The 13,298-nt window shown below is 40.9% G+C and overlaps 2 protein-coding genes across 5 annotated transcripts in view; both read right to left on the bottom strand.

Moving 5' to 3' along the window:
• Positions 1 to 13,298, bottom strand: part of slc22a15 (solute carrier family 22 member 15) — a 28,682-nt gene that overhangs the window by 13,458 nt on the left and 1,926 nt on the right. The gene's annotated exons all lie outside the window — the stretch shown is intronic.
• Positions 118 to 8,557, bottom strand: LOC131107923 (coxsackievirus and adenovirus receptor homolog). Of its 4 annotated transcripts, none has more exons than XR_009120361.1 (4): positions 7,241 to 8,496; positions 5,693 to 6,692; positions 455 to 5,616; positions 118 to 358 (listed from the first exon to the last, which is right to left on the bottom strand). XR_009120361.1 is itself a non-coding variant. In XM_058058427.1 (4 exons), the coding sequence occupies exons 2-4, from the start codon at positions 6,665 to 6,667 to the stop codon at positions 170 to 172; spliced, it is 1,185 nt and encodes a 394-aa protein (XP_057914410.1). In that variant the 5' UTR covers positions 6,668 to 6,692; positions 7,241 to 8,557; the 3' UTR covers positions 118 to 169. The 4 variants fall into 4 exon arrangements, 2 of the variants coding, with proteins under 2 accessions (XP_057914410.1, XP_057914429.1); XR_009120362.1 differs by having other exon boundaries at positions 1,515 to 5,616; XM_058058427.1 differs by having other exon boundaries at positions 5,596 to 5,616; positions 7,241 to 8,557.

Below are 13,298 nucleotides of genomic sequence, written 5' to 3'. Positions count from 1 at the left end.
GATCATTGCCTTGTTGCAGCATCCATCCTCTTTTTAGTTTCAAGCGTCTGACAGATTGCATCAAGTTTTCTTGCAAAACATCCTGATAAACGTTTGAGAAAAATAGAGACAGGAAGCTGAACTGGAGGTATTAAAAAATATATTAAGAAGAATAGTATCGGATCAACAATCAGACAGAATAAAATAGCAGCTCTGGTGCTTGGCCTCCCCGCGTTTTGGGGCTGCGGCACTCCCACTCTGGGAATTTGCTTCCCAATGGGTGGTTGCCTTGCTGCTCGTCTGCTCGCCTGCCCGCTTGTCTTGGGAATCCTGGGGTTTTCTTGTCAGTGTTCTCTGCGGGTGCTGGGTCTTGGTGGGCCTAAAAAAAAATAGCAACAGTGTTCCATTTACATAAGTGACTTGTATATTAACCAAGCTACAGTGATATTATTGTTGCTGAATTTTTTTTTCTCACTAACTCAACGCGTCGCTAAACACTACACTCTGAAAAATGCTGGGTTATTTTTTTGACCCAATCGCTGGGTTGAGCCTGTTGGGTCATTTAATTGGGTTATTTTTATTGAGTTGGGTATTCTGAGAACCCAATTTGCTGGGTTATTTCTGTTGGGTGCTGAGTTATTTGCTGATGGGTTGTGATTTCCATTATATTGTGCTGGGTTATTTTGGACAACCCAAAGCGTTGGGTAGAATTTTGAACACGAGCAACAAAGCCCCGCCCACAAACTTACTTCGTTCGGACCCCACATTTAATCTGAGGAGACCAATTTCAGCACGGAGCAAGGTTTGTTACATGCCCACTATTGTTTTACCGTAGAATTGACTTTATATTATATAAAGCTTCATAAACTTGTTAACATGTAAGTTCGTGAAGCACTGTTGAGTACTAGCTTCAGGAATGGATCGGTAACCTTAGCAAACTTCCATTCCCTCCAAAAGTGGCAAGCGAACACATTCGCTGGCGAGCTATGTAGGAACCAAACTATGTTGTTGAAGCTACAAGAGACATGCACTATGTGTGATAGTTAGGACAACGTCAGTTATCTCGTCAATTTGCCATTTTATGTGATATCAAGTTAATGAATCTCGTGAATACGAGCGTGCTGATGAACCGGTGTTTTTTTTTTACGCTAGACTGCTGCATGCTAGCGGGCTTCCGTTAGCCACCGATAGTCCACTGAATACTTATCAGTTTGAACTAGTTTGGGCGCGAATTCGACGAGTTTTGTAAGTCGCATATAAATGTGGAGAATACGTTTGGACTACTGAATCTTATTTCATTTCATGGTATGTTTGTTATGGACCCTCTTTGTGATGTTTCAGTTCGTTGAAAAGCATCTATGGATGAGTTTGTCAGTTCCAAATTGACTGAGTGGAAGCTACCAGGGCTGATTGAAAGGTAAGTCATCTTCATGCCTTCATTTTATGGGTATTGTTTTACAGTAGCTACTGTGCCTACTATATGTTCTATACATAAGAAATGTCGGTGGGTCAGTCACTGTAGCTTGTACCAATACCCAAAATTTTAACAGAGTGATCCATCTTGGGGCGGCACGGCGGTCTGGTGGTTAGTGCGCAGACCTCACAGCTAGGAGACCAGGGTTCGGTCCTGGTCCAGAACCCAGCACCCCCCGCGACCCTTGTGAGGAAAAAGCGGTAGAAAATGAATGAATGATCCATCTTGTGATTCCAATATATATTGCTGTTATATCAGCCTGCGAGACAATGATGACAAACCCTCTATGGTACACATTATGATCCCAATTGGTAAAAATGTTTGGGGTGTTTTTGTGTTTTAAAATAGACCAAGTAAACATAATCAAGACATTTTCTTAATATTTTGTTAGGGTTGATTGCAATACAACAACACTGCACAGTAGTGGAACATATTGAAAACAAGACAGTTGTATCTAAAATTGTATTATTTAAAACTCATGTTCTCAACAATCTGGTAATGACACCCATAATTGTCCTACAGATGCCAGGGGAGAAGTTGCCCTGACGCTGCTGCCCATCCTGCTCCCTCTGCCTGTGTTTAAAAAGGGTAGGAAATAGCCTTCATCGATGTTAAGCCCGTAAGTAATTTACCTTTCAATAGAAATTAAAATGTAAATGAATTGTGAAATGACTCCAGTTGTTCTTACACAGTTGTAAAGCAGGACTCTTTTTATGAGGAGCTACTTGAAAAGATTGTATTTCGTGGAATGTGTGACAACGTAACATTTGGCTGTGTTTCTCATTTCATGAAGCACTATTCTTACAAGTAGTAACTTGGTGTAAGTTGTTACTCCATAGTGATGTGTGACGTATAAACCACAGACCAAACATACACTCTTAAAAATGCTGGGTTATTTTTTTGACCCAATCGCTGGGTTGAGCCTGTTGGGTCATTTAATTGGGTTATTTTTATTGAGTTGGGTATTCTGAGAACCCAATTCGCTGGGTTATCTCTGTTGGGTGCTGAGTTATTTGCTGCTGGGTTGTGATTTCCATTATATTGTGCTGGGTTATTTTGGACAACCCAAAGCGTTGGGTAGAATTTTGAACACGCGCAACAAAGCCCCGCCCACAAACTTACTTCGTTCGGACCCCACATTTCATCTGAGGAGACCAATTTCAGCACGGAGCAAGGTTTGTTACATGCCCACTATTGTTTTACCGTAGAATTTACTTTATATTATTATATAAAGCTTCATAAACTTGTTAAAATGTAAGTTCGTGAAGCACTGTTGAGTACTAGCTTCAGGAATGGATCGGTAACCTTAGCAAACTTCCATTCCCTCCAAAAGTGGCAAGCGAACACATTCGCTGGCGAGCTATGTAGGAACCAAACTATGTTGTAGAAGTTACAAGAGACGTGCACTATGTGTGATAGTTAACGTCAGTTATCTCGTCAATTTGCCATTTTATGTGATATCAAGTTAAAGAATCTCGTGAATTAATACGAGCGTGCTGATGAACCGGTGTTTTTTTTAAGCCAGACTGCTGCATGCTAGCGGGCTTCCGTTAGCCACCGATAGTCCACTGTATACTTAGCAGTTTCAACTAGTTTGGGCGCGAATTCGACGACAGTTTTGTAAGTCGCATATAAATGTGGAGAATACGTTTGGACTACTGAATCTTAGTTCATTTCATGGTATGTTTGTTCTTATGGACCCTCTTTGTGATGTTTCAGTTCGCTGAAAAGCATCTATGGATGAGTTTATCAGTTCCAAATTGACTGAGAGGCAGCTACCAGGGCTGATTGAAAGGTAAGTCATCTTCATGCCTTCATTTTATGGGTATTGTTTTACAGTAGCTACTGTGCCTACTATATGTTCTATACATAAGAAATGGCGGTGGGTCAGTCACCGTAGCTTGTGCCAATACCCAAAATTTGATTTGATTTTGATTGTGATCCATCTTGTGATTCCAATATATATTGCTGTTATAGTCAAAAAGACAAACTGACAAACCCTCTATGGTACACATTATGATCCCAATTGGTAAAAAAATGTTTGGGGTGTGTTTTTGTGTTTTAAAATAGACCAAGTAAACATAATCGAGACATTTTCTTATTATGTTAGAGTTGATTGCAATACAACAACACTGCACAGTAGTGGAACATATTGAAAACAAGACAGTTTTATCTAAAATTGTAATATTATATTATTTAAAACTCATGTTCTCAACAATCTGGTAATGACACCCATAATTGTCCTACAGATGCCAGGGGAGAAGTCGCCCTGACGCTTCTGCCCATCCTGCTCCCTCCGCCTGTGTTTAAAAAGGGCAGGAAATTGGTCCGGGCGAGTATTCAGGAGGTGAAGAGAGCCTTCCTCGATGTTAAGCCCGTAAGTAATTTACCTTTCAATAGAAATTAAAATGTAAATGAATTGTGAAATGACTCCAGTTGTTCTTTTACAGTTTTAAAGGACTCTTTTTATGAGGAGCTACTTGAAAAGATTGTATTTCGTGGAATGTGTGACAACGTAACATTTGGCTGTGTTTCTCATTTCATGAAGCACTATTCTTACAAGTTGTAACTTGGTGTAAGTTGTTACTCCATAGTGATGTGTGACATGTAAACCACAGACCAAACATAAGACTGGCCAAACCCCCTGAATAAATTGTTGAACACTCCATTGAATTTACAGGTGTCATACTTCTCCCTGTAGAATGTATATTGAAATAGCTTCAGTAGAGAGCTGATGACAATTGCTCTGCACTGCTAGAAATACTTACAAAATACTTACCTTTTTTTCTTTTCTCATCGTAGGTCGGCGCTAACATGGTGGAATACTTGCAGCAGGCAGAATCGCCTCCCCATTTGTGCTGCTGCTCAGAGAGCCTCTTGTTCTATGTATATATCACTCTCTCATAGCTGTCCCCTCACCCGTTCTTAAAATGTTATTTTTTTTGTACATAATTTGTTCATATGTGAAGGAAATGTTGTGAGTTGTTATATTTGTATGTTCTGGAAATGTTGAATTTTAATAAATATTTTATTGTTACATTGGTGTCATTATCATTGTAATATATTATTAATAGTATTAGCATACAATAAAAATAAATAAATAACAATTAAAATATATATATAAATATATATGGTATATTGGCAACCCAACTTGCTGGGTTGAAATAACCCAGCCGTGTAGTTAATATGAACCCAGCGTTGGGTCATTTGAACAACCCAATGTACAACCCAATTGTTGGGTTAAGAGAACCAACCCAACTTGTTGGGTTAAAATAACCCAACGCGAGGTTGGTCCTATATTTAACCAGCGTTGGGTTGAAAAACAACCCAGATTGGGTTGTTTTTAACCCAGCATTTTTAAGAGTGTAAGACTGTCCAAACCCCCTGAATAAATTGTTGAACACGCCATTGAATTTACGGGTGTCGTACTTCTCCCTGTAGAATATATATTGAAATAGCTTCAGTAGAGAGCTGATGACAATTGCTCTGCACTGCTAGAAATACTTACAAAATACTTACAAAATACTTACCTTTTTTTCTTTTCTCATCGTAGGTCAGAGCTAACATGGTGGAATACTTGCAGCAGGCAGAATCGCCTACCCATTTGTGCTGCTGCTCACAGAGCCTCTTGTTCTATGTATATATCACTCTCTCATAGCTGTCCCCCTCACCCGTTCTTAAAATGTTATTTTTTTGTACATAATTTGTTCATATGTGAAGGAAATGTTGTGAGTTGTTCTATTTGTATGTTCTGGAAATGTTGAATTTTAATAAATTTGTTACATTGGTGTCATTATCATTGTAATATATTATTAATAGTATTAGTATACAATAAATATATATATATAAATATATATGGTATATTGGCAACCCAACTTGCTGGGTTGAAATAACCCAGCCGTGTAGTAAATATGAACCCAGCGTTGGGTCATTTGAACAACCCAATGTACAACCCAATTGTTGGGTTAAGAGAACCAACCCAACTTGTTGGGTTAAAATAACCCAACGCGAGGTTGGTCCTATATTTAACCAGCGTTGGGTTGGAAAACAACCCATATTGAGTTGTTTTTAACCCAGCATTTTTAAGAGTGTAGGGATGATGTTGCCACTACATGTCCTGGTCCTCCTCAAAGATCATCCACCTGGTCATAGTAGAGATGTCCCTGTAGGATGAAAGACATCATCAGCATGTGATGCTGGACATGGATGGATGTCGCTTGTTAAAAAGGCGTCCCTCACCCCGTTTGATGGTTGAGGCAGCACGGTGGCTCCGTCTGGCCGAGGTTGCGCCACCTCCCCCCTTTCATTGGGGGCATACGAACCGATTCTCTTACGCCAGTACCAGATACCAACCATAGCACAGACGATAGCCAGCAAAAGCATGGTGGTCGTCACGGCCGCTATTGTAGTTGTATCGCCATTGCTGGAGGCCATTGGGTCATTGCTGGAGGCCATTGGGTCATTGCTGGGGACTGCCGGGTCATTGTTTGGGGTCACAGGGAACGCAGTGCCTGGAGATTCATCGTCATCGCTCGGTGGTGGATCAAGTGGATCCTTGAGTTGGACCAGACAGCTTTTGGAGGAAGCCAGACCTTCCACCGTACAGAGATAGTGTCCATAGTCGTCGTCGTCTCTGATGTTTATAAACAATTCACCTTTTTCAGTGTCCTCAATGGCGTCGGGAGGCAACATCTTGTTTCCGCTGGTCTTCTTCCACGTGTACCGCACCTTGATGCTTTCTAAGGAACTACATTTGAACATCACATCCATACCCAGTGTAGGCTCCCCGTGCACGGTACAAGTAACGACAGACTTCTCCGTCACTTCTATGACAAAGGCTTTGTCTTTAAGGATTTCAGCTGACTTTCGCACTTTACACACGTAGGTCCCCGTGTCGGAGGTTTGCAAGCCTTTGATGGCTATGGAAGCATCTCCTTTGCTGGGGTCAGGAAATTCGAAGGAGACCCTGCCCTTCATTGGTTGGTACAGATCAGTATACAGGTTGCCATTGGTAAACGTAACAATGCTCCTGTAAACAGGTTCCTTCATACTTGGAAGCTGCTTCAACCACTTGATATCGTAGTACCCGTCGGCAGAGGATAGGGTGTACCTGCAGAGAAATGTGGCGGTTTTTCCACGATTTATAACAAGGTTACCGTAACCTGGGCTACAAAAGCTCAGCATCATCACCAAATACCGCAGCACCCACACCATGGTTGGACTGCTGGACAGGAGCTCGCTGTAAAATAAAATACAAATATTTTGCTTTATTATACTACGGACCACTGCTGTACAACTATACACATCATACAGGTCACATAGTTATTAAACATATTAGCATCAAGGTTAGCTGAATCATCATAATCATCTTTATGATGCGCCATCCTCTTTGATCTCCCAGTCCTCAAACCAGTTTTCTAAAAAGCCAGGACACTACTTCTACTTTGGCAGGATAGCTTGGTTGAGTTGATTTCCTGTTTATAGTTGACTTCTCTTTTGATCGCATATCGTTATTTGACGATTTTATTCATTACGCCGGCACACAATATGTATAACGTATTTGGTGACCTGGTGTTTATGTCTGCTGTCATTTATCACTATTGTGATTGTTATATATAAAATGAAAATGAAAATAAAATGAAACCATTGACATTAGCATTACCAAATGTGCTACATAAACCAAATTAGAATTGAATAATATTTCAAATATGAATGCGGTCCTCTGGTGTTTACTGTTTAATGGCATATTTTCAAATAGATCATTGTGTATAAAAAGATGCTCTTTACCTGCACTTCTTGAAGGATGAAGGAAGTCTCCGTTAGATGATCTGACACCGCTGCAGTGAACGCATCCAATCCACAGGAAATAAACGCCCCACGTCTCTTTTCACTTTATACACAGTATGCACCAGTTCAAAGCACAAATACATAAGAGGTGCATGTCATAAAGATGCTTTCATCGTGCTGATTATGATGAAATCTACAACCGTTCTATTAAAAAAATCCGAGACACTTTTGGAGCTGTCATGTTTACCTTTTAGTTCAAAAGTGGAAAATTTCATGTCCTCAGTCCGATTTTTGACAAAAAGTCAAATTCCCCCTAGACCTGCATCATGCAGCCTGTACCGCCATTTTCATTCACACTGCGCAGGCGTGCCAAAGCCAAAACAATCACATGCGTGGCTTTTCTCCGGGTACTCCGGTTTCCTCCCACATTCCAAAAACATGCTAGGTTAATTAGCGACTCCAAATTGTCCATAGGTATGAATGTGAGTGTGAATGGTTGTTTGTCTATATGTGCCCTGTGGTTGGCTGGCCGCCAGTCCGGGGTGTACCCCGCCTCTCGCCCCAAGACAGCTGGGATAGGCTCCAGCATCCTCATGCTGAGGAGGAGCGGTATAAAAATGAATGAATGAGTGTAAATATTCAATTTTTAAATAAGAAATCCAACTTTACGGAAAAGTACTTCTCATGGTCGGGTCTGGAACCAATCAGCCACCATAAATGACGGATGACTGTTTGCAACGAAAGCATTGGTTTCAATTCAGTTGTCTGTCAGGGGGAAGAAGTGTTTTCACACACCCCCCATATCTATTCATTCATAGACATTTATATGTATATTATTTGACAAGCACTGTTCTAATCTAGTATAGTAGTATTTGTAGAGTCTACAAATCTGAACAGGTGAATAAAATCATGCACAAGGTTTGCATGCCTGACTACAGTAAAAAAAAAAAACATAAAGGAGGGCCTCAGGGAACTGGTGCATGCATTGTGTGAGAGCTAACACACAACCAGGGAAATATGGGTGTTCCCCTTCCCAAAGGTTTAAGAGAGGGGTGCTCATTAAGTCGATCGCGATCTACCGGTCGATCGCGGAGGTGGTACTGGTCGATCGCTGGTCGATCGCGGCGTGACATTAAAAAAATATCATCCCAGCATCAATGCCGTCACTTGATTGACATACAGGGCAGCCATTCAGATGACAACTGAATGTTGCCCTTCGGGCGACCAATCAAATCAAACAACGTCTCTAAGTGCAGCAGAACTTACGATGTCAGCCTATCATCCATCCCCGTTACTTGATTGACATACAGGACAACCAATCAGATGACAACTGAATTTTGACCTTTAGGTCACCGCTCATGCGTAAACAACGATGCAAAGTGCTAAGCTAGTCGGCGAATTGCGAGATTTTAAGCCCTCGCTAAAGTTTATGGTCACTAAAATGAGTGAAGGAGCTGGACCAAGTAAAAAGGCAAAAAACATATCACTTCCATACGGATATGGAATATTATACGGATATTATGATACGGATATTATCCATGACTGATAAACATTTGGAAGTGTGCTTGAGGCTGGCTATCAGCAGCTACTGTCCGGACTATGCATCCCTGGCTGGTTCAATTCAGTGCAAGTCATCAAAGTAAACTCAGGTAATTACAAAAATTGTTAATAGTTTGTGTGTTTTGCAATATTGGCTCATTTGGTTATGTAAGGTACATCAACATACATTGTACGTACAAATAATCCTCAATACATTTGAAAATAAATAGATGTTTTGCATTTTTGTAGTGGGTAGATCATTTTGACTCGGTCATTTTAAAAGTAGCTCGCATGCTGAAAAAGTGTGAGCACCCCTGATTTAGACTTTGTCCAAAAAGTCCACACGGATACGGGCGATTATGGGGTGAGTGAAAACGATCAATTCTTTTGGAGAAAGTATTGTTTGATTTTAAGCTTACTTATTGAGCCTCACGGTTAACATGAGATGGCAGGGATGAATGATTGTGTAACTTATGGAACGTAACAAGCTAAGCACTAAAATGGATAATACAGTTCAGTCTTCAAAGAAGGATTTTCGTAGTTGAATCAAATTTGTTACATTTTCTTCATAGTTGACTCAATCAAATAAATTCATATATATTTTCAAAAAGCACTGCAAATGGAGATCCATACTTAATACTCAAGTTCATCAACTTAGCTTAGCAGGGGTGCAATAACAGTAGCTTTATTTCTTGAGTGACACAGAAAGCAGCAGTGTTGCCAACTTGGCAATTTTGTCACTAGATCTGGCGCCATGGCAACCCCCCTTGACGACAATTTTGACCAAATGCGACTCGCGACTTTTTCTGCCGTTGTCAGGTGTTTTGTGGTATTTGGGGACTTAAAAGTGAAAGCACATTTTGTGTTCTGCTGTTGACAGGTCCACTCGTCCTGTCCTACTTTTACTATTTTACTACTCTTTTTTAGTAACGTGTAACAGGAAGAGATTACAGGTGTCCCACGAGGCGCTCCACGTCATGATGCGCATTGTGGCCTCTGATGAGCAGTCCGGTGGGCCCTGTGCATTTAAAGGCAATGAGAGGCGTTTATTTCATTGGTTAAGATTACACGTTGTGTTCAACCTGTGTGCCTTCTCTCCTCCGTCTTTGGCACTTGCACCGGTGGGAGGGACGGAGGTGTGGGTGTGCCACTCTGCGCCGAACTGCACCATTCACAAAAATTGACACAACGTAAGCCGGGTACACCGTGCCTGCGCCTGAACTACGACAATAAAGTTTAATAGCTCTGTATAGTTTTTTTGTTTTTTTTAGAAATGTCAAATATCTCTGATATGAGTATTACTTGTATTGCTAAATACAAGGATGAAGAGTCTTGAACCAGTCATGATGTGCGATATATATCACTATATTGACACTTACTATCATACCCATACTCCAATTTCGTTGTACATCTTGTATAATGACAATAAAGACCATTCCATCCATACCCATTATGTCATTGGATGCTCATATCACCTCGTACTTCGATACGTGACAAAAAAAAACTTAAACTATATTAGGAAAGCAGGAAGTGAACAAATTGATTGTAAAAGTACCCGATGGAGGGGTAGGATTTAATAAGCTTTGTTTCTTCCTACTCCTTTTGGACATGTGGAACTGTGAACTGATTATGTGATGCATTCAATTGTAATCTGATGCATGTTCAAATGAAATAAAACCATTACCATTACTTGCCAGAGCATAGTGATTAGCATTGTGTGCATCTTGGTGTTGCCTCTCGTGTGCGGCCACCGTTCTTTTGTTTTTGTCGTTAAAAAAAAGGTAACATCCATTATACTGTATATATTATAGAAGATTTTTAATATGTGTAATCATTTCTGTCATCTTAGGTTCCCACTCCTGTGGCTGATAAATCTCTTGGCAATGCTAAAATACTCATGTGCAGGTGAACCAACTCATCATCATTGACCTCACACCAAACACACACACAGACACAGACAAAAGAATTCAAACAAGTCTTTGTTCTTTTCAGTTGCCGACCTACGAGACTGTGAGGAGGCAGGCAGCAAGTGCCATCAACAGGCCGAGTGCCTGAAGGTCAAAAGCAATTTCACCTGCGTGTGTCGCATAGGCTACCAGGGCGATGGACTACTCTGCAGAGACATTGACGAATGTCTCAGCGGCCTCCACAGTTGTCATCCAAATGCCCACTGCAACAACACCCTGGGCAGCTACACTTGCGTCTGTCACAACATATATCTCGGCGACTGCCAGGATTGCCAGGATATCGACGAGTGTCAAAAAGAAAACAGGGGCTGTCACGCCAATGCCCTGTGTACTAAGTTTGAACGCGGACGACAGTGCCGATGTAAAGTTGGCTTCGATGGAAACGGCTTCCAGTGCAAAGATATACAGTGCATCCGGAAAGTATTGACAGCGCTTCACTTTTTCCACATTTTGTCATGTTACAGCCTCATTCCAAATTGTATTAATTTAATCTCTTACCTCAAAATTCTACACAAAATACTCCATTATGACAATGTGAAAAAGTTTTTTTTGACTTTTTTTGAATTTATTAAAAATAGAAAACTAAGAAATCACATTTACATAAGTATTCACAGCCTTTGCTTAATACTTTGTTGATCCACCTTTGGCAGCAATTACAGCCTCAAGTCTTTTTGAATATGATCCCACAAGTTTAGCACACCTATCTTTAGGCAGTTTTGCCCATTCTTCTTTGCAATAAGTCTCAAGCTCCATTAGGTTGGATGGGAGACGTCTGTGCCAGGGCTCGACATTAACGATGTACCGATGGCCCGGGGCAAGTTAAAACAAAATTGGGGCAAGTAAATCCAATCAGTGATATTCCCGTCGGGCAAGTGCTCTTTGGCATGCCATACGACCAATAGTTTTTTTAAAAGCGGTTCTTGTTGAGTGTTGGTAAAACACGGACTGCGTAATTCCGGTGGTAATTTGCAAAGCAATCCTTGCAAATCTTGAAATGGACCAATCAGAATCGTTTATTTAGACCGCGGTCCGTAGTCCACAGTCCGCGTTTTACCCACACCCGTTGTTCGCGATCAACCAATCAGCGATCGTTTGACTATGAAAACATCCGTCATGGCGGCGCTGCCAACATCGTCTAATTCTGAAGGAAACAGCAAAAAGTGATGAACCAGTGCCTCCTAAACAAGTATTTGATTAGCGGCAGCAAATCAAATGATGGCACAGGTGAGTGAATCACATTGCTGTGACAATTTGAAGTGGTCACAATGAAACACCACCGATTAGATCATACCATAATAATGATACCATGATAATACAAAGTGCTGATTTTGCACAAGCTACAAAATCTAGCGCTTCCATTTCTGTGTATTTTTCTCACCTTTGCTTCACAAATTATTGTTTGACCATTGAGCTTTTTTCTGGATTAAAAACACTTTACTAGTACACAAATGTGTCTATTCAATAATGTTTCATTGTGGTGCACAACTTATAAATATCACTGCTTACTACGACTACCATGTGTAAGGTAGTATGGTAGTACTCTCATTTCATCTTTATTTGAGATTCTCATATGATGCCACAAAAAATTACATGATATCATTATGGCAGTCTTTTCATTTTACATGGGGCAAGTTCGGGCAAGTAGTTCTCACCTTAAGGATTCCCTATGGGCAAGTCATTTTTGTTTTTAATGTAGAGCCCTGTGTGCACAGCCATTTTCAGATCTCTCCAGAGATGTTCGATCGGATTCAAGTCTGGACTCTGGCTGGGCCACTCCAGGACATTCACGGAGTGGTTCTGAAGCCAATCCTTTGAGATCTTGGCTGTGTGCTTCGGGTCGTTGACCTCAGGCTGGGGCGAAGGTTCATTTTTCAGCAGGACAAATTAATAAATTCAAAAAAAGTTAAAAAAAAAAACTTTTTCACATTGTCATAATGGAGTATTTTGTGTAGAATTTTGAGGTAAGAGATTAAATTAATACAATTTGGAATGAGGCTGTAACATGACAAAATGTGGAAAAAGTGAAGCGCTGTGAATACTTTCCGGATGCACTGTATGTATGTATTTATGTATGAAGTCTTCATATTAGCTGTAAAATATTTTGGAAAATATACACCTATTCCGGCTGAATTTCCTTGGATTTGTACTTCCTGCCAAAATGGTGGGTTTGAATTTATTCCACCCACGACCCCCCTTTGGACAACATCTGCCGTGGTCTACCTCATGGAGGCGCTGCAGCAGAGGCCTGACCAACTCTCCTGATCGCATTACGTCTAGGAACTGGACTATTATACTCTATGGAATTCCCCCATCCGCAGTCCCTTCCCAAGGTTTCCTTTTCCCTAAAGGGTTTAGAGTTCCTTGCCCCAATGGGGGTTCAGATCAGGGGATGTCATCTATTGTCTATCATCTACTGTTGCCTGCTTGTTAAGCCCTCTGTGGAGGCCGCCCTTGACTTGACTCTGCTGTGATTGGTCACACGGCCAAAACGCTTCCGAAGTGAAATGAACCGTATTAACCTCTATGAACCATAAAAGGAAGTCCACCCGTCT

This window comes from Doryrhamphus excisus, chromosome 2 (assembly GCF_030265055.1).
Source record: "Doryrhamphus excisus isolate RoL2022-K1 chromosome 2, RoL_Dexc_1.0, whole genome shotgun sequence".
Classification (NCBI taxonomy): Eukaryota; Metazoa; Chordata; class Actinopteri; order Syngnathiformes; family Syngnathidae; genus Doryrhamphus; species Doryrhamphus excisus.
Note: the sequence above shows the minus strand (reverse complement) of the source record. Positions and strands in the feature narration are given on the sequence as shown.